This window comes from Delphinapterus leucas, chromosome 6, assembly GCF_059928025.1.
Source record: "Delphinapterus leucas isolate spDelLeu-1000000601 "Yukka" chromosome 6, BTC_Dleu_Yukka2, whole genome shotgun sequence".
NCBI classification, from domain to species: Eukaryota; Metazoa; Chordata; class Mammalia; order Artiodactyla; family Monodontidae; genus Delphinapterus; species Delphinapterus leucas.
Window position 1 is genome coordinate 119,630,392 of NC_143134.1, and position 24,846 is coordinate 119,655,237.

At 59.5% G+C, this 24,846-nt stretch overlaps 1 protein-coding gene across 1 annotated transcript in view; it reads right to left on the bottom strand.

Annotated features, from left to right (window-relative positions):
* Positions 1–202: 202 nt before the first annotated feature.
* FIBCD1 (fibrinogen C domain containing 1) overlaps positions 203–24,846 on the bottom strand; it is a 30,149-nt gene continuing 5,505 nt past the window's right edge. The window contains exons 2-7 of the mRNA XM_022578439.3: positions 20,553–21,032; positions 16,718–16,877; positions 16,171–16,307; positions 6,339–6,435; positions 1,095–1,274; positions 203–484 (exon numbers count right to left, since the gene is read on the bottom strand). Of these exons, the coding sequence (XP_022434147.2) occupies positions 225–484; positions 1,095–1,274; positions 6,339–6,435; positions 16,171–16,307; positions 16,718–16,877; positions 20,553–21,032 (1,314 nt within the window). The 3' untranslated portion in view covers positions 203–224. The remainder of the gene's footprint in view (positions 485–1,094; positions 1,275–6,338; positions 6,436–16,170; positions 16,308–16,717; positions 16,878–20,552; positions 21,033–24,846) is intronic.

The following is a 24,846-nucleotide window of genomic DNA, read 5'->3' on the forward strand; positions in this document are numbered from 1 at the left end:
TGGGTGGGGACAGTGCGAAGGTGCTGTGTGGCCTCACTTGTTCAGGGGGTGCTTAGTGTCGGGGTTGACCTGGCCCACTCCATCGCGAGAGCGGGTCAGTCATGTGCGGGCAGGCGGGCGGGCGGGCGTCTGAGCAGGAGCGGAGTTCGGGGTGGGCGTGGGGATGGCGAGGGGACGGGCGGGGGCGGAGACGGGCGGGGGGCGGGGACGGACAGCGCGCCCGTCTAGCGGTCCTCACGGACCGGCCGGATCTTCATCTCGGAGAACTTGAGTGAGTACTGCCAGCCGGTCCAGGAGGACCACTCGACGCCGTCGGCGTAGGAGGCGTGCGCGCCGCGCAGGTACTGCCCGTTAAGGTTGGATGTGTGGCAGTTGCGGTACCACCAGGCGCCGCGGTAGAAGGCCGCGCAGTTGTTCTCCGAGTGGTCACTGTCTCGGTCCTTGGTGGTGAACCTCATGCCGCTGTGCTTCAGGAGGGAGTCCCCTGCGCAGGTGCACACACAGGTGTGTACTCACGGGGGCACAGGGGCGTGCATGCATCACAGCTTCCCGTACACAATGCAGTCCCCTGGACGTGCGTCCAGGATGTGCGCGTGCACACGTGCAGACATGCGCGCCCCCCCATAGGCACACTGGTGCACACACGTGCGTGCACACCTGCCCCGCCGCCACGCTCGGTGTCCACGCAGCTCACAGGCACACACGGTGCCGCCTTGGTGGTCCCTAAGGCTGTCCCTGCGTCTAGGCAGCCTCTCCCTCCTCCTAGCTTTGTCACACACTCCCTTTCCTTGCTTTCTTGCCTTGGCCTGAGAGGAGAGACACAGCCCAGAGGGGGTCTAGAGGCTCAGCAGAGCCCAGACTCCAGCTGTCCTGATTCCTGGCTCTGGGCTCACTTTGTTCATCTGCAAAATGGGTGATTTTGCAGGTGAGGCCCTGCAAGCTTCATGTGGCTGGTGTGAGGACCAGTGGGGACTGGGAGGTGGCAGTGAGAAGCCTTGATCCTGGCCGGGAAAGACCGCCTTTGTCCTCCCAGCTGGGGAGACTGCTAGGCTACCCTTGCCCTTCCCCATCCCCGCTGTAGCCTGGAGCCCCACCTGCAGTGCCCGAGTAGCCGGCCACAGTGAGCGGGTACCCATCTTCCTCGGGGTCCACGGAGAGCAAGCCCACGCCAAAGCTCCCATAGTGGGCGTAGGCTGTGCCATTGTCAAAGTCCTCCAGGTCCACGTGTAACTCGTAGGCTGCCTGTGTGGTCAGGGCGTGGATCCTCTTGAGCCCTGGAACGGGGGAGAGAACGGTGGGAGAAGTTGGGGGGGCCTAGGAAGTGACCTCCCCAGAGAGAACCAAGGAGAGACAAGAGTTAAGCTCACGTGGCTGCTGAGAGAAAGAGACAACCACCGCCAAGTGTATGCTGTCAGTCCTGGGCTACTTGCTTCTTCCTGCAGGCCTGTGTTTGGCAGGAAACAGGGCTGACAGTTTTTCATGTTTCATGTTCTCTGTGCTCGCTTTAAGTCAGGCTGTGCTTTCCAAATGTTTTAAGCTGAAGGCTGGTAGAAAGACTGCAGGAATCAGGAAGAGTCTGGAAACTTCTGGGTTGGGGGTGATGGCACCTTTATCTTCTCTGACACTCTGGGCTCCAGCCAGACGGGATCTGGTACTCACATGCACTTCCCTGGCCTCTGAGCCTTTGCACATGCTGTTCCCTCTGCCTGGGACACTTGGCCCTACTCCTCACCTGGCTACCTTCTGTTCATTTTCAGGCCTCACTTCCTCAGGAAGGCTGCCTGACCTCCTGTGGAGGTTAAGGACCCCTGCCAACCCAGGTGCCCCCATCGGTGTTTATCATTCTGGTCCTGGCCGCCTGTCTCCTTGTCGGGCCTCCCCCCCACCCCGTGTGGAAGCTCCATGAGAGAGCAACACAACTGTCCCGCTCACTGTAGAACCCTAGCATCTGAGGGTGGGTCCAGCGCACAATAGGTGCTCAATAAACGCTGGCTTCGTGGATGAGAGGCAGAAGACCGTGCCCTCTGCCGTCTCTGGGGCCTGGCTCTGGATGGCCCCTCACCACCCCTGTCCCCCTTCCTCCCCCACCCCGTCCCTCCCCTCCTCAGTTCTCCTGCGCCCTCCTTGGGGGTCTCACACCAGGCCCTCCCCCTCCCCCTCCGCACACTCCCTCACACTCAAGGTGCTTCCCTGCCGGTTTGATTACCTCTTGATTAAGAGGGCATTTAATCAAATGCCTTACAAGTTATCAGCACTGAGTGACATCTCATCAGCCACTCCCCCCCCCGCCGCCCCGCTTTCCTTTCCTGCACGGGTCAGCGTGTGCACGCCCCTAGGGTGTGAGGGCTGTGCGGCACCCCCCTCCCCACCCAGCCCAGAGGAAAGCCTCTGGTCCAGGGTCCAGGTCCAGGGCGAAGGAGAAGGGGCCATGAAAAGAGCAACAGCCGTACAGACAGCAGACCCGCCAGAACCTCAGAGCAGCCAGCCGCGTTCCTCACCGAGGACCCAGCCTCGGGAGCATAAGGGCCTCGTCTCCCTGCCTCTCTCGCTCCTCCCTGGGCGGGAGGCTCACAGCCAGCTGCTGTCCCTCTCTGGGCCCCAGGCTGCACACCCGTGGAGGGAGGGCCAGAGGGCTTTCCAAGCTGTCAAGGGCAGACCACAGGCAACACTGACAGCAGCTACCTCCCCACCGGGACGGCAAAGTGCAGGCACTGCCCTGAGCACTGCACGTGCACTCATGAAGCCAGCGGGATGACAACGACTCCAGTGTCATCAAAGCGTCCCTGTACAGCTCTTAGAACAGCGCCTGGCCCATTGCACATGTTATCCAGGTGTTTGCTGCTTCTGTCAGGATCCAATGAGGCAGGTGCTATTACATTTTTTTACTTTTTTTTTTTGCGGTACGCGGGTCTCTCACTGTTGTGGCCTCTCCCGTTGCGGAGCACAGGCTCCGGACGCGCAGGCTCCGCGGGCATGGCTCACGGGCCCAGCCGCTCCGCGGCACGTGGGATCTTCCCGGACCGGGGCACGAACCCGCGTCCCCTGCATCGGCAGGCGGACTCTCAACCACTGCGCCACCAGGGAAGCCCCGGCAGGTGCTCTTATTATCCCTGTTTTAGAGGTGAGGAAAATGAGGCACCAAGAGGTTAAGGAACTGGCCCAGGTCACACAGCTGGTAAGTGGCAGATCTGGGACCTGAACCCAGGCAGACTTGCCCAGACGCTGTGCTCTCATTCAGTACTTTTGTTTTTAAGGTATTTTTCCCCCGATTTTGGAACTCTATTTATTTATGTTTTCAAAATGGACACTGCTTTACATCATCATCATGAAAATAACGCATGGTCTTTAAACAGAGGAACAAAATCCAGCAGTACCTGAAAAATGAAGTGAAAATGTATCTTCCCAACCCATCATCTTTTGTAAACAATTATTTAGAATTAACTACTGTTAACAAGTTGATTGACGTACTCCAAGACTTTAAAAATATGTCATTCAGTTCTTGCCCAGGACAAATAATCTGATCCAGGAATAGGGCAAGAGGGAGAGCAGCCCAGTGGGGATGCTGGAAGATTCCTTTCCCCACCACTGAGTGGTCGCTGGTGCCCATCATTAGCACCCCACTCCTCCGGGCGAATCAGGGCTCCATGCGCAGCCCCAGTGCCCATGAGGGTGCCCTGAGGGAGGGCCGGGTTCCTCTGGGATTTGGTCCCCCTTGCCTCTACCCTTCTTCCCCTGAAGGCCACCTACCTCCCTCCCTGCCTCTACCTCCCCCTCAGTCTTTACTCTCTGGGTTTCTCCAGCCCTTGTTGATCTGCCAGGCTGCTCACAACCCTGGGGGTGAGCCAAGATCCAACCCCATCATCTATCAGAGTTCAGATCACAGACAGTGGGGAGGAAGACCCTGGTGGAAGAATACTGAGATGCCTATCATCGCCCCAATGAGCTCCCAGATGGATTAAAGACCTGAACCTACCACCTAACACTGAAAAAGCACTTTAAAAATACTGCTATTTAAAAAATTTTTATTGATATAAAACTAGGAGGGGAAAGCAGGGCCTAAAACTCAGAAGATAGGAAGGAAACGACTAGCAGAATTGACTACATAAAAATTGAAAACTTCTAGGAAATAAGCAATAATGTTACCAAAAAAAAAAAAAAAAAGCTGAAAGACAAATGACCAGGAGTAACTATGTATCATGTGTATCTGACAAAGAATCAATAACCTTAATATATAAAGAGCTCCCATAACTCAATAGGAGAAGACAAAACACACGATGAGAAGGTGACAGGAGAGTGTGGAAAAGCAGAGGCTGGGAAGAGCGCAGGGCAGTCGAGGGCTGGGCTCAAGTTGACATTCTCGTCAGGGCTCCCTGTCTGTCAGGAGCTAATCAGGGCCCCGCTTAAATGCTTCTCCCACACCCGGTGGCTGCCGACAGATTTCAATTAAGATGCCGGGAGTGGCAGAGGCACTAGTGCTGCTCCAAGTGGGTGGGTGGTGCTGCAGGAACAGGGTCCCCACCTGGCCAACTTCTCCCTATCTTTATACATCCACCTGGGTGTAGGGGATGGGGAAGGGACTCGCCACCTGGAATCTTCTCTCCCCTGACCCCTATCCTGCCCTGCTTTCATTCACTCAGTTCAGGGTATGGTTCAGAGCTTGGATGGACTCCAGCGCGTGAATCCGGCTCAGGCTTCCCCGACTCGTGCGCGTGCGCGCCCACACACACACACACACACACACACACACACACACACCAGCCTATGACTTGGGTTACTTGCCACCTCTCTGGGCCTCAGTATCTTCATCCCTAAAAGGAGAGGACACAGCAGTTCCATCCCCCCTGTGTGGGCGTGCGGTGTCAGGGCTGATGTATATAAAATGGGCTGAGCACACAGCAGGAGTGCGGTACGTAGGGGCTGAGGTCACGAGGTCCATCTTGGGGTGTCTGGCCTTTCCTGTGGCTGGTGCTCGCCTGGGCACTGGGGACACAGTGGAGGTCAGGGCAGAGAGGGTCCTGACCCTCTCATGGACTCCAGGTGGGAGGGAGATAGACATTAAGCAAATGACAGTGCAAAGCAGGTGCCTCTGTGCACAGGAGAGTAGGCACGCATCTGCATCCCGCCCCTGGGACCCACCTTCTCCTGGGTTACCTGGGACCCTCCTGACCCCCACCTGGAGCCCAGACCTTGGCACCCAGCGCCCCCTGGTTAGTGCTCCCGGCCAGCCACATGCCTCTACCTTGCTCTCCTGTCCTGCCTGGCTGGGGAAGATTCCCAAAATCCGTGCCCAAGAAAGCTGAAGGGGGACAGGTATGCCGTGAGGTGTTCAAGGTCATTCAAACGATGCTCGGGGGTGGGGCGGGGGGCGGGGTGGGTACGTGGCTCCAATGACATGTGTTTATTTTATGTTAAAAATATAAATGGGAGATGACTGCTAAAGGGGCACAGGGTTTCTTTTGGGGGTGGAGAAAATGTTCTGGAATTAGATCGTGGTGACGGTTGTACAATTCTGTGAATATACTAAAAACCAGAGGGACTTCTCTGGCCGACCAGTGGTTAAGACTCAGTGCTTCCCACGCAGGGGGCACTCCTGGCTGCGGAACTAAGATCCCCCGCGCAGCGCGGCCAAAGGAGAAAAGAAATACTGATAATGAAAACCACTGAATTGTGCCCTTTAAAATAGTGAATGATATTTCAAACAAACCAAAAAAGCCCCAAACCTGACCTCAGGCCACAGCTTCCTCCCAAATATATACATGACCTCCGACCTGCGATGTTGACAGATGTCATTCTTTAGAATGAAATTATGTGAGGTATTTACATTTTAAAATACTGAGTGAATTTCAAGATAAATAGTAAGTAAATAATAGTGATAATAATAATATTAACATAAGCTCATTGAGCCCTTTCTTTGTGCCAGGCAAGGAATACGTGCCGGCCCCGGGACCGTGGGAGCTGTGACCAGGAGCGCCGACCGGCCTCTCTTTGGGGAGATGCGCCCGCGGTGTCCAGAGCACAGCATCGGGCAGTGCTGACCCCCAAGCGCAGGGCAGCACTGGGGTCGTCCTGGTCCTCCAGCACCTGGAACAGTGCCCTTGCACTGGCCACAGCTGCCTGATCCAGGACAGCGACCAAGTCCCAGGGCGTCCCCGGCAGGAAAAGCACACATCTCTGCGGGACGTGCCCCGCCCCGTGAGCGCACCGCCTTTGGTTTCATGCTCGTGGAGCTCCTTCACACTGGACACGGCACCCATGTGAGGACGGGGCTCGGACGTGACAGGGCGTGGCACACAGGGAGAGGGCAGGCCACCCCGCGGGCCGGGCATCAGGAGGCTCACCTAGCCAGTGCTCGCCCGTGAGCTTGCCGAAGCCATCCCGGTACGCCTCCCAGCCTCTGAAGAAGTTCACGGAGCCGTCCTCCCGGCGCTGAAACACCTGTGAAGCAAGGAGGAGGATGGAGAGCTAGCTCCAGCTTTCCCAGGACCCCACGTGCGTCCCCCTGCTCCACACTCTCCCTTCACCTGCCTGCTTGGGGACAGCAGGGGCTGGGCCTCCATTTCCCTCAACAGCTCCCACCGGGCCCCAGAGCAGAGCAGGGACTCGGGAGTCTCGCGGTGGCCCGAGGGGGGACGGACCGAATGCCCCCAGGCCCTGAAACGTCCCCTCAAGAAGGAACCGGGGTGGACTGGGGTGCAGTGGAGGAAGCCTGGCTTCCAGGCCCACCTCTGCCGCCCCACTGTGGGACCCTGGACGGGTCCCATCCCTGCTGGGGCTTCAGTTTCCTCACTGGTCAAATAATAAGGGGGTGAGCAAGGGTCCCTATGTCTTTTCCCAGGTCAAAACAAAACTGAACAAAACCCCATTCTCAAGTTTTTAAAACCCGATAACACACACACACACACACACACACACACACACAGGCCTGGCCACCAGAGCTCTGTCTCTCCATACGCCCCTGCTGCAGTCACGCACTGCACATCCCCCCTTATAAAGAGCCTGGGCAGGGGAGGAATGGGGGCTTGGGAAAGCAGAGCCCCGGCCACCTCTCAGGGGAGGACCAGGGGTCCACAGCCAGCGGGGGTGTGACTCGGGTACTGACAAGCAGCCCGGCTGCCTCTGTTCTTCATTTTAATAACATTCTTGGTTTGGGAGTCGGGAATCCCATCGGTTAAATTGCTTTGAAATAAGTACCACGCTAGTCCAGGCCAGAGCTGCCTTGAGTCTGTACAAGATCCACTGACAATCCTGTTCCCAGCTCGCCCCCCGCCCCGCCCCCAAACTCTTTCTAACAAGCCTTTCTCTTGCTCATTAGCAGAGGGAGGTAGCATCCGCCCCCAGCACCCCCATCCGCGCCCACACTGGACGTGTTAGAGATCTGGCCGCAGCACCAGCGAGCCGCCCGTTTCATCCCTAAGCAGCCTGATTTCAGCCGCCCGGAGCTGCGTCTGCCCGCAGCTCCGCATCTGTCCGTGGGGACCCATCCGTCACAGCGCTTGGGCAGCTCTGACCTCAGGTGGCAGGAGGGAGGTGACACCTTTTTTTCTTGTTCGCTACCTGCAACCTGGCCCAGCCCTGACACGTGAAAGCCCTCAGAAGGGACGGGCGCGGAAGGAAATTTGATCAGGCTCGGAGATCTGAGAGCCGGCGGAGAGAGGTATTGATGGCTGCAGATCGGGACCCTGAGCACGCGCCCCTTGAAAGGCCTGATCCTGGCAGAAGCTCAGATGGTCCCCCGAGAAGGCATCGGACAGCGGAGCCTGTTTCTGCAGGAGGAGGCGGGGGAGAGGAGGGCTGGAGGGGCCGGGGAGGGGACATGGGGGGGCAGTGGTTACAAACCTGGGCTCTAGAGCTCGGGCTCTGCCCCTTACAGCGCCAGCCAGTTGCCCCACCTCTCTGAGCCTCAGTCTCCACCTCTGTAAAATGGGGACCCCGGCAGCACCTCCCCCATCGGTGACCCACCGAGAGTAAGCTCAGGGGCCCGGCACACCGTAGATGCTCAATCCACACCAGCCAAGGAGACCCACATCCTCGGGATGCAGGCCGGCCAGGGCCACCCCTCCTCCCCCTCCCTGGCCCCTGCCCCAGGCCACACCCAGCCCCTCCTTCCTGACTTGGGCCCTTCTCCTCCTGAGCCTCCTGTCCCAGGGCACGTCCCCAAGCCTCGTTCATTCGCTCAAACGTTCCACTGAGCATCTCCATGTCAGGAGCAGGGTGGGGAGACTGAGTCAGGGCCCTCGGGGCAGAGGAGCACGGGGAGAGGCCTGGCTCAGGGGACCCCCATCCAGGCGGGAAGTAGGACTGGTCTGACGAGTGGCGTGTGGCCAGCGGGGCCGGCATCTGAGAAGGAATCCAGGGTGGCCCTGAGGAAGGGCCGGGTCCTGGGCCCTGCATTTCCCAAGGTGTGGTCTGGGAAAATCATTCCTCCTCCCGCCGCCCCGCGCCCCAGGCCACGCTCTCATCAGCCCACCTCCCGGGACCTCAGCGAGGAATAAATTACCGAGTGGCTGGTAGTAGTATTGCCATCGGTATTGTTCCTGTTCCCGCTATTATGAAGTAGAAGTGGGGTTACCACGCTTCCAGGCACGGGCAGGACCCGAACCCCAGAAATGGGGACGGACGGGCAGAGTGGCCAAGACCGGCTGGGGTTGGGAGCTGACCACAACATATGCTCTGCGTAAGTCTTCCCTGCCCGGCAACACGCACGTCCTTACCCCAACCCTGGGAGGCTGGTTCTGTGTCCCCTGGGCCCCCTCCTTGTTACAGGAGACAGAAACTGGCCAGAAGGTAGGTGGCCGTGAGTGGGCAGTCTGAGCCACACCTCACCCCTCAGCCTGAGGCCAGGCTGGACACCGGAGGCCGATGTCCTACCCGCCACGTCCACGCTCTCATTTGTCACTGGCCAGGGCTTCCCAAGCCTGCCCCCTTGCCTCCTTGCCAGGCCTCTCAAGGCAAGAGCTGACCTCTAAGCCACCGTCCTCGGCCCCTCTTTCCCTCTGCCCTGCGGGGCTGGGCGCCAGTAACAGGCAAGGCCCCTGCTGGGGCTCGGTCTGGGTGTATGATCAGAGGGGATGAGCGCACGTTCAAGGCCACCTGGGCCTCCCTGCCTTTCTCCTCCACCTGGGAAGGTATCTGCAGTCAGCTGTGAGTGGCAGGCATCCCGCCGAGATGGCTCGAGTCCGCAGCAGCTCAGAGGCCACAGCATCGTTTGCTAACACGGGCGCTTTACCCTGAGTGGTAACGAAGCATGAACCACCCCTTGAAGACACATCCACGCCGCGTGGCTTTTAGACTTTTGGACCGTGGTCCAGGGAAATGCAGCTCACATCATGACACATACACTCACAGCTGTTTGTATCTGAAGCAAAAGCTTCCCAAAGGATATGTGCCTTTAAGATGAATAGGCGCCAGTATTCTCTATCCTGTTCTATTCTATTCCGCTCTATTTGATTAAAAAAATAATGTTGATCACAACCCATTAAATTGATTTCTCCACCTGCCCACGGAGTACAACCCGCAGTTTGATGTTGCCGGCCTTTGCCATGGGCTGCCCTGATTCCTTGGTTCAAACGCTGAGTGACTGAGCATGCTGGGCACTGGCTGGGATCTCAGACTCGAAACCCTGGCCTTGCCCTCGAGCCGATCGCAGTGCATCGTGGTCAGCAGAAGCGTGTTCCAAGTGAGCACAGGGCACAGGTCATCCACGGGTCCTGCAAGGCTCCCAGGAGCATGTTTTCTCTGATTCAGAGGCTCAGGCTGAACTGCAGCTGTGGCTTCAGATTTCTGGAAACCAGCTGGACTTCAGGGGACGCCAGATGGCAGGATGTCACCAACGAGAAGGCCTTCAGTCACAAAGCAAGGATCAGCCAGATAAGAAGAGGGAAGCGAGTAAAGGATTGATCCCCCTCCTCCACGCTGCCCACAGAACAGGGGTCCCCACTTAGGCAAAAAGTGGGGGAAAGGTAGGGAAACTAACTGTTAATTTTAGGGCTAAAACATTCATCAGTCTGGCTCCTGGGGCCTTCTCCCTAGGGTTCCGGCTGCAAAGTGATTGATGTAGAAACGCTTCCGCGGCCTCTTGGGCAGGTGCCACGAGTGGGAAGACAGACGGGGTGCGTTTTCTTGGTGCGGATTCTCAGAAGCCAGCAGCCTGCTGCCCGGCGTCTTCCAAGTGCCGCTTCGTGAGGCTCTGCCAGGGGCGCGCTGGGCCCACACGGTCCTGCAGATGGTGCTGGGCGGTTTCAAAGGAAGGAGCGGCTGCACTGGGGCGGCAGGAGACAGGGGTGCAGCAGAGCGGCTGACTCTCCCGTGTGTGTCAGACGGGCTCCCGGGGCCTGTCTCGTGCTCTGCAGGTCTGGTCTCTGCCGGGGGCCCCTTCCTCAGACGGGCCCTGTCCGACCTGCTTCTTGTTTGCCACGCGGCCCAGAGTGGGGAGTCTTCCCGAGTGTCGGGGCCCGGCTGTGTGGTCACCCCAGTGCCTTCAAGGACAGTCACAGCCCTCCCCGCCACAGCCCGGGAGGGAGCGGTTCGTGCCCTCATTTGGCAGATGAGAAGAGTAAGGTTTGGAGAGGTGGGGTGACCTCTGCAGAATGGGGGTGCCTCAAGGTGGGGGCCCACTGAGACCAGAAGAGGAGAGACTGACGGTACACAAAGACTGAGGGCAGCCGAGGGGTACCCCACGGCTGAGCGGGTGGACATTGCTCCCCTACACCCATGATCCCCCGTGGCCCTTATCATAGCTGAGCCAGATCTGCTCCAAAAAATGCCCTGGGCTGGCACTCAGGAGACTCAAGTTCTAGCCAGACTCCAGCCAACAGGCAGTGTGAGCATCTAAGTCTTGGCTTCTCTCTTCTGCAAAATGACAGGTTTGCTGCTCCAGACCCCGTATGGTGTGCCTGGACTCACGCGGGACTCTGGCCCTCAGAAAGTTCACAGCCCCAGGAGAGATGGATGGATGCACAAGCCAGCAGTCTCAGGGCAGAGCAGCTCCCAACCTGGCCTGTCCTTTTGATCCTTGTGCTTCCGTTTCTTCATCTGTAAAACGGGAATTATAGCAGCTCCAACCCACAAGGATAAATGTGCTGGTTGATACGGGGCACCCCATAAGGGTAACAATTGTTACATTTGTTGGGAGCTCAGAGGAGGATGAGCTGCCTGCTGGGGTGGTGGGAGGGTGTTCCTAGAGGGCCTCCTGGAGGAGGAGATGCTCAGCCGAACTGCAGATCGAGCAGGGTCTTGGTAGGTGGTCAGAGGAGCTGAGGCGCAAGAGAGAGAGGCGGGGTGGGTCCAAACGCTCCGAGACAGGGAGGGTGTGTCTCTGCCGCCTGAGAAGCGAGCCCACGAAGCAGCATCTGAGATTTTCCCTCACCTCTGATGAAGCTGCTACAGAAACCAGTCACAGGCAGAATCGTGTCGGCTGCGCAGCTGCGGCGTCCCGTGCAGGCGACCCGTGAGGAGGGGTGGCGGGGCTGTGGCAGAGGCGGGTTCTTGTCTCTAAAGCGTAGAGAACTTGGACAGGCGAGCACACGCAGCCCTTCAAAGGCGGCCCCTGGGGAGACTCTGCCCGCTCTCCCGGGAGATAGTCACCCCTCAAATCCTTTCTGGACACCTCTGGATAGCACGCCCACCCCAGCCCCGCTGCCTGGGCTTGCGGCAAGAGCACACTTTCTGGACGGAGGCCGAGCTGAGTTCAAATCCCGGCTCTGCCTCTCCTGGGCTGTGTGACCTCGCACAAGTCACGGACCTTTCTGAGCCTTAGTTTCCCTCTCTGTAAAAAGGCCCCACCAGCAACGCCTTGGTGACCCCTGCAGGATCACGGCAAAGACGCAATGAAGAAAAAGGTGTACGCTCGGTGCGGGTGGGGGGGACGGAGCACAGTAGGTCTAACTTCCCTCCCCTTCAGAACCAGCTGCCAAGCCCAGAAGGAAGTGGGCCCACTCCTTATTTCTGACTGCAAATGGTACCCCTGGGCCTGGCTCCCTGCCACGTTTCCCAGGCTTGGCAGTCGGTGCCTGCCGGCTCCTGGCAAACACCGCTCAGAGCTGCCATTTATCAGATGCTGAGGCACCGGGCCGAGCTCTACGTGCATCACCCCGTCTACGTTCAAAGTTTGAGAAATCCAAATTGCTCTGGACAGAGGCAGATTTCTCTGACCTAATGGGTCAAGGACCAGAGGGGTGCTGTCACCAGTCGCCGTGGTCATTGTTAGCGTGTGCAGGCCTCCGAGGACTCCCCAGAGCAGTTCGGAGCCCGACAACAGCCTGGGGCACTGATGTCACGGCAGGTCCTCCTGCCACCACAGCCTGTGGGACACAGGGAGGAGACAGCACCCCTGGTGGACTCCCAAGTCCTGCTACCCGGCACCCCCAGCGCATCCCGAGGCATGCTGGCTGGGGCTGGGGAGCTTTTCATCTGTCCGGAGCCTGATCCCCCTGCTGGGCTGGGCTCTGCTCAGGTGGCGGCTTCTTTGATGAGAGAAGGATTTTCCTCCCACCTGGGGAGCTCAGGTAGGGCAGGAATGGGCACGGTGGGAGGGGAGGGTTTCTCTCACAGTGGAGCCAATTAGAGGCCTATCTGAGCCGGCCGACCCCGCAAGGCAGTAAATTGCCTGGTAGAGGACGCAGGTTCGGGCCACTCAGCTCATGGCGCTGGGGGAAGCTGGCTTTGCTGTGGATCCGCATGGGGGCGCAGAGCAGAATCAATCCTATCACAGGTCCCCACCGTAGGAGACGCTGAACTGGACCCGATTTCTCTGGCCCCGGCTGGTGATTATGCAAAGATGAGGGCTTGGCAATCAGGCCCAGTTTGCCGCACAGCGGAGGCGGATCTTGGTGGGGACAAGGCTGTGCCTCGGGGCAGGACAGCAGGGGACCCAGTCTGCTGATGCCGGGCTGGACCCTCCTTCCAACCATAAAACACACATGGGGCCCTGGGCATGGTCACCCTGTTCCCTAGGCCCTGAAAGGTGGCCACGTGACATACGAGGGCCACCCCACTGGCTGGACGAGGAAGGGGATGCCCCAAGAGGGAATGTGATCTTCCCAGTCTCGCAGGGCCGGGGAGATGAATTGGAAATGGCTGCTTCGTCCCATGCATCACCTTCCAAATGAGGAAATTTGGCCTCTGATTTTACGAATCTTCTTCCCCTTTAAAAACACTGCTTGAGGGCTTCCCTGGTGGCGCAGTGGTTGAGAGTCCACCTGCCGATGCAGGGGATGCGGGTTCGTGCCCCGGTCCGGGAGGATCCCACGTGCCGCGGAGCGGCTGGGCCCGTGAGCCATGGCCGCTGAGCCTGCGTGTCCGGAGCCTGTGCTCCGCAACGGGAGAGGCCACAACAGTGAGAGGCCCACGTACCGCAACAAAACAAAACAAAACAAAACACTGCTTGACTGTAAGATCCTGCAGGGTGGAGCCAGATTCCTCTGTTGGCAGGGAATCCCCAAGGCTCCCGTGGACCCCTGCTGTCCCTTCCCCCTTCCCCTGCTCCTTCCCTACCGGTGAGCACCCTGTGGAGGATTCTGACTGTTCCCACCATGAAGAGCACTACATTAACCCATTTAACAGATGAGAAAAGTGAGGATCCGAAAGGTGAAGTTACACTGCCAGAAGACGCCAACAGTCACCTGTCCGGCAAGTATTTAGGCAGCACAGATGGTGTGCAAGAACCGCGCGGACCCCTGAGCTGCAGTGGCCACCAGATGACAAGTCGCTGCCCCGCGGAGCGCAAGCCTGGCTGGGACATAGACGGGTAGCACCTGGGCAGTGATTGCTTAGCCGCACCTGTGACAGGTACAAAAAGGGAGCATGAGGGGTAGACCCGGGAATCCTTGTACCAAAGGACCTGGCGACCAAGCTGGGCCCCTTGCCCAGGGTCACAGGTCAGCAGGGGCCGGCCTTTCCTTCCTGCCTTCCCCCTTCTTTTCTGGGGCAGGGGTGGGGTTGGGTGTATGTCTTAGGTTCAGGAGTGGCCTTGCTGATCAGCGTGACCCTCTGTGGCCTGGGTCACTGGGGTCGTTGGTGAGTGTAGAGCAGGGCTGGGGCTCAGCCAGGGCCAGTGGCCACATCAGCGGAAAGGCCACCTTGAGGCGTGTGTCCATCTGTCCCCGACCTCATTCCCACGTGGCGACTCCCACGCCCTCAGCAAGGGTTCAGGGCCCGAGGAACTCACGCACCCCCTCCACCCCTCAGCCCCACATTTCTGGGTCACTCCCTCCGTGGGGAAATTCTGAGGGCAGCAGGAGTCCACTCTGCCCCCCAGGTAAAAGCCCGATTCCTATTGCACCTGCAGAAGCCACTCGACCCAGGCCCTGCCTGCCTCTCCACCTGGCCCTGGCCCCGCGAGCGCCATACCAGCAGAACGGAGCCACCGCGGTCCCAGAACAAGCCCTGCCGCCTCCCTGCTGACCCCGCACGTTTTCCCTTTGCCTGGAACACTGTCCTTGCCTCACCTCCCAGAGCTCCAAACTCCCAGTGCAGAAGCCTCTCTGGTAACCCCAGGTGGCGTGAGGGGCTCCACAGCCCTCACACAAGTCAGCTGATTCGCCCGGCTCCCCGCCCGGCCGGCAGCTTGCTGCGGAATCTTCTGGCCTGTGGTTGGCGCCCTGTGGTTGAGTCCATGAATTGACAAGTGACACCGTGTGACAGTCAGTTCCACGGACTTGCATGGGCTGCCCGGCTGGCCTCCAGGAGTTGGAGGAGGGCTGGCACAGTGCCAGGCAGGGCCACGGTATATAAACTGTAAAGTGTCCCTAAGGGGGCAGGGATGCCGAGCCACATCCTCGCCCAGGCCCGGCCGGCTCTCTGGGAAGCAGGCTCCAGTTGACGTGTGCGGTCCCAGGCGTCCTGCCCACCGGTGTTGGCACTTGAGGCCCGGCAGCTTGGACACGGAGCCTAATGAGGGTGGATGGTGTCGGGGTCCAGCAAGGCGGCGGCCAGCTCCCTCCCAAGCAATTGGGTTTCCGAGCGATTCCATGTGGCAGGGAGGTAAGCCTGACAGACGCCCAGAGGTATCTGGGACGAGATTGCTTTTGACGGAATCCCAAATGGATATTAACGTCTATCGGCCTCGCAAGCACTTCTCAGCTGAGAATGGCCTTTCTTCCAGGCCAGCTGATCCAGATGTCCTAGAGGGAGGGCTGAGCAGGCCGGCGCGCCTCATCAACTCCCCTGTAATCGGCCCCGAAGCCCGGGCCCGAGGAATTACCCACCTCCCAGCCCCAATCCTGACTGACTTCCCAGGAGACTGGCTTCAAGTCCACTGGAGTGGAAGATGCATGGCCCAGGCCGGCGTCTTGGTGCTTCATTTAGCCTGTCCTAACCCTTAACTCTGATTTCTGGGCTCTGACTGGTGCATTGGAGCTGTTCTGCCTGCCGAGGGGTTCCCAGACACAAAGGCCATAACTCAGATGTTCCGAGTTAGGAAAACAAAAGCGCTTTTAGGCCCAGAATGTGAATCCAGTACACTTAAACTCTCTCCTCTGGAGCTCGAAGAGATGTTTAGAGGTGTGTCTGTCTCGGGGTCCTCGGGGGATTCTCAGCGGCTCTCCCACCAGCTCCTAACAGCAGGCTCCGCCCCCCCGAGAGCCTCTGCTCGCCCCTGCCCACCCACCTCGCTCAGGCCTCCCGTCTCGCCTCCTGCTTGGATGGTTAACGATGATGTCGCCCTCACCCTTGCATGCCACCATGCAGCCCCCAGGCATTTTTGCTTTGTGGCTACGTTCCCCGCCCCCGTGAAGGCAGAGTTGAGCAATTGCGACAGAGACCGTGGGAGACCAGTGGGCCGACCCTGCTCTAGAAGGGGCTTCCCAGCTGGCAGATCTGGAGACCCCTAGGTCTTCAAGCCAGGGCCTCTGCCCCACCACCTCCACCCCTTTCTCCTGGCACAGGGGAGGTCTCAGGGCCACCTACGGCTGTCTCACCCCTGCCTTTCCATTGCTCCCACTTCCCTCCCAGGCAGGAACCAGAAGGTGCAAAGAAATCACGATGGCTCCTTGCCAGGAGACCACCAGGGTCTCTGCTCAGGCCAAGGGTGGAAGGCTGGGTGAGAAGCCTCTCAGAGCACCCCAGGTTCATGTGCACAGCCTCCTGGGTCACCCCAGGGTCTGCCCTGACCATCTGCAGGGCCCAAAGGAAGCGGGGCCTGGCCGAGCTGGCCACACAGCCCCGGAGACTCACCGTCCAGCCACCACCGTCAGTGCGCATGTCACAGTAGACCTGGAAGCCAGCGGGGTCGTGTGTGGGGAAGACAGAGTAAACGCCGTCCTCCTGCTGTCCACTCAGGAGGACGTCCAGACAGTCGCGTGGCCGAGAGCCTGAGACAGGGAAGGCCGTCAGGGCACTGGGCCTGGCACCCGTGTCCCCTCGCCACGGCCCCCCGCGCCGTCCCCGGGTCTCTCTGACTTGTCTGTCCATCCAGCAATGTCAAGTGGGCTCTAGAGCACTGGGCTTGGGGTCAGACCGTGGTCCTGCCTCTCCCTGGGTGAATCTGGTGAGTGAGCACCCTCTCTGAGCCTCACTTTCCTCATCTGGAAAATGGGTACAATGAGCTCCGCCTCATCAGGCTGGGAGAGGGGTCAACAGGAGGGTGTAGGTAGGGCGCTCAGTGCTGCCCAGCAGCAGGAAGTCCTCAGCAAACAGCAGCAGTGTTTCCTTGTTAGTGGGGCAGGTGGGGACGAACCTGGGTACCCAGGTCACCCAAGGAAGGCAGCCCCACCCCACTCACCGTTGGCGCAGCCCCGGGGTCGCGATCCCCTGGCAGGCGCCCTCTGAAGGTCAGCCTTGACGTGGGGCCGGCCCAGCCCTCGGTCCCTCTGCAAGGCGTCCAGGACGTCACTGACGGAGTTCACTAGGTGAGCCATGTGGCCTTGGCTCTCGGAGAGAAGCTGCGGAGCACAGGGGTGGGTGGAGCTCCGGGGTGGGTGGAGCTCCGGGTGGGTGGGGCTCTGGGAGGGTGGAGCACCGGGGTGGGCGGAGTGCCAGGGTGGCAGGGGCTCTGGTGGGCACACAGCCGTCCCAAAGGTGGAGGTGGGCTCCTGGTGGGATGGCAGCCCCTGCCCTACTCTGGCCCCCATCCGAGGCTGTCTCAGCCCCACTGCCCAGAGGGCAGGGGCTCGGGTGGGAGGAGACAGAGTGGCTTCAGCAGACACCTGTGCCCCCGCTGCCCCCAGGCCCTGTGATTCATCCAGTTCAGTGCATTCAGCCCAAGTGAGCTGACTAAAGGGGGCCCTGCTGCTCAAAACGCCAACTCGCCCACTGGCCAGTTACACAGCTGCGGGTGAGTGATTAACCAAGCCTCAAAACGGGGCTAACCTGGCCTCCCTGACCCTAGTGCTGTGGGGACCGGTGACAACGTGGGGAGTACCTAGCACAGCGTGGGGCCCACAGCAGGCACTCAGTACTCAGTACCTGGGTGCCCACCTCACTGCAAGGCACCTTCCAGGTTACAAAACACCTTCACCCAACGTCTCTTCTGACCCCCCAGCGAGGCTGTGAAGGCAGGGGCGATGGGTCTGCACTGGACAGGTGGGGCCCTGGGGACTGCACTCCCACCCATGCCCCATGGCTCTGACTTTCCAGGGCCCTCTGGTGTCCACCCCTTCACCCGCCCCCCACAGTGTTGCCAGGAGGGAGGGCTTGAGGCATCATACGCTTGTTACAAATGGGGAAACTGAGGCCCAGAAGGAGCGGTCCTCCGGGCTGCCTGGCGGGAAAGGAGAGCTATGGGACCCGGAGGAGGGGAGACAGGGTCACGGGCAGGCTGCAGCCAGCGAGCGTGGAAGCATGCTGGGTTTTACACACTGAATCCGTCACTTGTCAGATAATAATAGCTCGTTGGAAGAAGGAAAGCAGGAATTTACAGCGCTGGCAGTTTACAAAATACGATTCTCGGCTCGTCTGGAAGCAGAGACCCTGCAAAGCTTTTAGTTGCCCTGTCAGTTTCTCCTCGACTGAGCCGATGATTCAGTGGGGCTGAGGCCTTGGGGAGAGGCTCTGAGAGGGACGGTGGGAGCATCGGGGCAGGGTGGTGGGCTTCTCCCTGGGCTCTATTGCAGGGTCCAGTAGACAGGCCCTGTTGGGGGAGCCCTGAAGAGGGATGCAGGCCGCCCCAGGGAGCAGGGGGCAGGGGGCCTACCCTGCAGGGTGTGGGCAGCAAAGATCACCGGGCGCATTGGTTAAGTCGAATCAGTACTGCCCATCCTTCTGTGACAATGCAGACATGCTCGAGAAACTCAGGCACGGCTGGCTCTTGCTAACGGGCAAGGAAGACCTCAGTTTAAACCAGCAAATGATTAAAGCTGAAAATGTACATATAAACATGCCCGGAATTAATGGGGAAAGTCAGTCCCTGCTCGCTGAGCCGCACAGATGCATTAAGAGGAATTGGCAGCTTTTAGAGGCAGTGAAATCGGAGTTGCTGCTTCCAGCACTTCTCAGTTGTTTGAGTTTAAACAAAGCACTTCGCCACGCCGAGCCTCAGTCTGTCACTCCGTAGAATGGGGTAACGATCCCCACCTCCTAGGGCTATTGTGCTGTACAGCGCTTATTAACACCCAGTGTGGACCCCAAAAAAGATTTTCAGTGGCGGTCCCCCATGGGCTGAAACTTCAGTTTACAAACAATTTCCACCATCATAATAAAAGAGCTGCTGATATGCAAACAGCCCCTCTCACGTGCCATACGCCAGCCGAGCCCTGTACAGCCACGAGCTCCCGCATCCTATCAGGTATGGACTGTGCTATCCCTGTGTTACAGGTGAGGAGGCCCAGCCCAGGGAGGGCACCTGACGTGCCCAAGGTCCCACAGCTGGTACTTGGTGGAGGCTTCACTGTGCTGACTCCAATCGGGACGACAGGACTTCTCAGCTCTTCCGCTCCCGGGCCAGCGGCCCTCCGACATCCGTGCGCATGTGTCACCCGGGTGGGTGCTTGTTGAACTGTTGGGACCCTGGCGGGGTTTGGGGGTGAGGTCTAGGGACGTATCTTTTAACAAGCAGCTCTGGAGACTCCGGGCATTGCTTTGAAAAACCTGGGTCTGGGCTGATCAGCTAAGGGTCTGGGCAGCTTGTAGAAGGGGAACTAGGAGCTATGGTGACCTAACTGTGCAAGACACATGGTCTCTGAAATCACCCGGAGTCTGTGGGAAATGAGTCAAATTAAACATTCTTGTGAGAAGTGAATATATCAGGTAAGCCAAGGCACTGCTGGGTCCCAGAACTGTTAGTCTCACAGGAACAGCTCTAGGCCTCCGCATGGGTGGGCGGGTGGGAGACCCCGGGCCCCTCCCCCCAATCCTCCACCCCTGCCCTAAGGGTGAGCGTTTGCGGGCGGGTCTGGCTGACCAGGGGCTGAGCCATGTGGAGAGTGGGGTGGGGCACCCAGAGCCCCCCAAACGTCTGGAGGTCTCCCCGAGCCCTGCTGATGTGAGGGCGAGGGTGTTGCAGATGGAGGGGGGGGTGGGCAGCAGGAGGGCAGCTGAATACCCCACCCAAGGATGGGGAAGCCGCCTTCCCATCAGTCACCCAGACAGGATGAGGAAGACTGTAATTTCTCCAGCTGCAGCCTTCAGAGGGAGGGAAAAGGCCCACTGCTCTTGAGCTGTTGGGTGACCGAATGCCTGGTCACCTCGGGTGCCTGGAAGGGGCTGGGACCAATGGCAGTGGTGGGGCTCGCCTCCCAGTCCCGAAGGACCTAAGTCACGGGGGGCATGGGGTACAGGGCTGGAGGCTGGGCGGCGCTCCAGAGGCCAGATGCCAGGCCTGACTCTGGACAAATCACTGCCCCACTCTGGGCCTCAGTTTTCTCTTCTGGAAAATGGCAGAGGGCCAATGAGATGATCCTGAATCTCCGATCCTATGAAGGGGGAAGTTCTTGCTGGTGCACAAGGCGTGGTCAGTGCTGGAAACCCTTCACCCAGATCTACCTGGTGCTTGCTGGGACCTGGCTCGGCTCTGGGAGGGGGCGGGCGTGGGGGTGGGGTGGAGGGGGCGGGCGCAGGGGTGGGGTGGAGGTGGTGAGGACAGTCTGCGGGTCTGGTTGAGCTCCTCAACTGGTCCCTCCTTCCCTGGAAAGCTGTGGGCATCAAATGGCAGCGAACGGGGGGATCTGGGGAGGGGGTGCAGCTCTCTCTGGCCACGTGGCACAACTGGGGCGAGGGCTTGCCACTGACGAGCCACATGACCTTGAACCTCCATTAGCCTGACGGAGGCCACGTCCTGCCTTGCCGGTGTCTCACCTGCTCTGGAGCGCCTGGGAAGCCCCTCCAGCCCTGGATTTGACTCGACTGTTGGACGCCATGGATGCTACACAAATACCCAGGTCACCAGGTAGGCGTTCAGGTAAAGGTTTGAATCCTGGCCGCACCAGCTGTGTGGCCTTGGATGACCCTCTCATCTGCCTGAGCCTCATTTGCTAGTCCGTGGACGGGAATGGCCACAGCCCCTGGCCCCGGGGCACTTGGGGACTGAGTGATGCCGCGGGCCTCAGGCACCCAGCGGGGCCGGCGTGCCCCTGACTCCCGCCACCCCTGCCCAGACCCCGAGGCGCAGAGCCCACCCTTACCTGGATGAAGCGGCCCTGCTCGCTCTGCAGGGCGCTGAGTCCCTGGCCCAGCGTGCTGTGCCCCTTCCGCAGCCCCATGCACTCCGCCTGCAGCTCCGAGGCCCGGGCCAGCAGCCGGGGGAGCTGGTCAGCCAAGGTGTCCAGCAGTTCCCGCTCCTGTTGCCCCGCCAGCCACGGCTCAGGCTGGCGCTGGCTCAGTGCCTGCAGCACAGAGGCCTGGGCGCCCTCCAGGCGGGCAAAGCCGTCGGCGAGGTCAGGGCAGCGCGGGTCGATGAGGATGTTGAGGCGCGAGGCGTCGGCCCTGTCCACGGTGACCAGGGCGCTGTTGGCACCGCCTGGCCCGGTGCTGACGAGGGGCGGGGGCGCCGTGCCCGGCGCATGGGCGTGGTTCAGGAAGAGCACGGCGCCGGTGATGGCCACGGCCAGCAGCATGGCCAGGGATAGCAGCACTGTGCACAGCGCGTACGTGCAGCTCGGCCGCTGTGGGCCAGCCCGAGGCACATGGACACAGAGACAGAGGAACAGACGGGAGAGAGAGGGGGCAGCATCAGGGGCAGACCGGGGCCTCCAGCTCTGCCCGGTGAGGAGGGCCCAGGCAGCCCTAGGATGGGGCCTCTGGCCTTTGTGAGGCCTGGACGAGGCTCAGAGGGTCCCCTTCTTGGGGACGGGGGAAGGGAGTCACACCGAGATGAGAAACAGAGTCCCAGAGGGGAGACAGAGACAGGAACACACCAAAGATAGCAAGATGGAGAGACTGAAAGTTTGTAGGGAGACAAAGATGGAGAGGATGACAAGAGAAACAGAGGCAGAGCCGGGGAGAGCAATGGAGAGAGAGGCACCCTTCCCTCGCTGCCCCTGTCCTGGCCCACGTGGCCTGCCTGGGGTAGGCACATCTCCCCACGTGGAGCCCTCCTGGGTCTGGTAAGGGCGGGAGGTGGAGACTCCCACTCTGCAGCCAGACGGGCTGGACTCAGGTCCCCAAGCTGTCATTTCCTGCGGGGTGACCTTGGGTGAGGGACTTCACCCCCCTGAGCCTTGTTGTCCTCATCTGTAAAATGGGGGCAATAATGACATGCCCACCCCATATGCAGGTACCCGCTGTGCAGACTCAGGAAGAGAGCTGTAACAGTGACAGCAGCGATGCTACAAATCACTGCGCTGTCTCAGCGGAATGAGTGCCTTGGGGTCACGGGCGCCCGTCACTGAAGGTCCCTTTCAACCCAGAGCACCCACATCCCGAGTCCTGAGACCGCTGCAGGCGCACAAGGCTGCCACGAGTCCCCAGGCAGAGGGTGGCCACCTGAGCATCTCCCCTCCCCCTTTCCTCTCCTTCCTCCTCCTCCCCCCACCTCTTCACAAAGCACCCCCTCCACCCCCCAGACCCAGTAGGGACTAAGTACAAAGGAAGCTGGAACCCAGTGCAGCTTGTAATTAAAGGAGGCACCATGATGTATAGCAAATCCAGACTCGCTGGACCGAATCACGCATGGCCCAAAAGGAGCTTGCAAAGCGATCACTGAGCATTGGACACATGGGGAGACTGAGGCCCAGAGAGGGCCAGGGGCTTGCCCACAGTCACACAGCAGATTAGAAGCAGAGCTCAGACTGGACCCTCAGCCTCCTGCCTCCTCCCCAGGGCCAGGCATCTCCTACCACTGAATTTCCCCCACATTTTCAACTTTCTGAATCCAAGACACATCTTTAAACGGGTTAGTATATTAAAGCACTTGGAGCCGTGCCTGTCATGCTGTGTTTATGCAGTAAATATTAGCGGCTTTTATTATCTCATGATCAATGTGCACAGAGCATCTGGAGGTGTTGGGTTTTTTATTTTCCACCCAAAGTGCTATTTCTGTGTCACTGATGCTAGGATGTACCTTCCCTGTTTTATTTTTTTTCCCTTCGCATTTTAACATCTCCGACGTTTGCGGGGAATCTTACAATTGTAATTGACAACTTTCCTTTCTTTCTTGGTGATATATAAAATAGCCTCTTACATCCCGCGTTTTACTATGAGAAAATATGGTAGAGCAAACGGCTTCTTTTCCATAAATTCAAATTCTACAAGTAACTCCTGAATCTCCTACTTGGCACCAGAGGAGGATGAAGGAGGGGGTCTGTGTTGTTGGCAACATGAGGGAGAGGATTCCTTAGCCTGTCGCTGCAGTGATGGGATTCAACGCTCCACCCTTCCCCTCTCCATCCCTGCCCAGGCCCGGGGGGGCACATCCATCCTGGGCTCCCCACACCTACGCGATTTACTCCAGCCAGACCCTAAGGTGTCAGTCAGCTCTGCACAGGCTGCTCCCCCAGCCCGAGACATCTGCTTCCTCTCTTCCACCGGCCTAAACTTGATCTCTTCCTTCAGGGCTCAGCTGGATGTCACCTCTTCCAGGACTGTTTCCTCAGCCCTTCTCCCGGTATGGGTGGGGCTCTCCCTCGGTGTTCCCACAGCCCTCCCTCCCCCCACGGTGGCATTTACCAATACAGTCATCACCTTTGACTTCATTCATTCACTCAAACACCCGTTCAATATTCCTCGGGGTCCCCATGAGCCAGGCTCCAAGCCAGTCCCTGACTGGGGGACAATGAGGGAAAATCAACCCAGCCCTGCCCTGAGGGAACGCATGTCCCGTAGACTATGATTCTTACCCTCTTTGGGGGCACGGATTCCCTTGGGGACTTGGGGATTTGATGAAAGCTGTGGATACAAGGAAATCTGGGACTTGGGGACCCGCAATGCCCAGGTCCAGGAAACCTGCCCTAGACCATGAGCCCCTCCACCCCACAAAAGGCACAGAGCGGCTGGTTGTTGGACTGACGGAGGGACAGGAAGATGGACTAGGTCATTTCTCCGTGACCCTGCTGGCTTGGGGAGGAGGCAAAGGCCCTGGGACCTACGGTGCTTGGCAGGGCAGAGGCCATAACCTCCACGCTGAACCCTGTGCCCACCTGGGATGGCGTGGCAGAGAATGAAGGCCACCTCCAGGCCGCCCCATCCCTGTCACTGCGGGTCAACATGTTCCACACGGGCAGGCACTGCCTTATCACCGCTAATCCTTGAGTGCGTACTGTGTTCCTGCCACTGAAACCTCCAACACCCCCCGCTGTGGTTGGATTCATTTTGCAGATGGGAAAACTGAAGCTCAGAGAGAGAAGACCCTTGCCCAAGGTCACATGGGAGGCAAGCGGTAGAGCCAGCATTTGAACCCAGGCCCGGGTGACTCTGGAATCGCCCATCTGTGCCGAGACTCTTTGCTGAGCCATCTGACCCCATTCCCGCCTCTGCCAGAAGTGTGACTGGGGTTTGAGAGACAAACCCTGTGTCAGCAAGTAAGTCCCTGTCAGGCCCCTCCCGGAGTCCGCTGGGAGACACCTTGCCCCGAGCTGCTCTGAGCGATGTCCTCCACTGAAGAGCATTAAGGTCCCCAGCTGGCGAGGCAGAGTGGCCGGCCTCGTCCCTCCTGTGTCCCAGGATCCCAGCCCTCTCGGCATCCACTTCCACCCAGGCCCTTGGTCCCTGGTGGGAAGACAGAGGGCACAAGGGAGGGGAGGGGCTGGAGAAGGCTACAAGGTGTCCCCTGAGGGGCAGGGGGACGATAAGCCTGGAGATGAAACAGGCCACTCAGCAGAGGAGAATCAGTCTTCAGAGATCACCTTAAACATGAAGTGCTGTTCGCTTTTATAGGCTGCCGCTTACGTGCCTTGCAAAGAAATCTGCCCGAGATGATAAGGGGGGGCTTCAGGCGTGAGCAGCCCAGCGGAGCGTGCGGGGGTCTGGCGCTTACTCATCAGCCCTGGGCTGGGGAAGACGGGGTGCCCACACCCCTGGGATCTGCGGGAGGCGGGAGGATGCACACAGGGCCCCCGCCTCTCAGGGGCAAGGTGCCTGGAGATCGGGAAGGTATCCCAGGCGGTGAGCCTCAGAGGAACCAGGGTCTGAGACCCACTGCTGGTACTAAACACCTGTGTGAGCTCCCGGCTGGAGAGATGTGGCTTCGTCCCCTGTGTGACCCCCAGTGCTGGCCCACGGTCCAAGGCTGCCGGCGAAGTCCCAGCCAAGGGGAGGACAAGATGGGCTCGTGCCAGGAGAGGTGGAGGGCAGGAAGCCCCAGGGCTGCCTCGGTTGAGGGGTGGCGTCCGTCCCAGCTGCCTCCTCTGAGTTCCCAGCCTCCAGAGGTGGCCATGGGGTCTGGCGGAGGCCAGGAGAGCTCTGGAGGAAGAGGCTCACGGCCACCGTGCTCCGCCCAGCCCGCACCCCCTCTTCTTCTTTGTTTTTTAAGGAAGCTGGGTC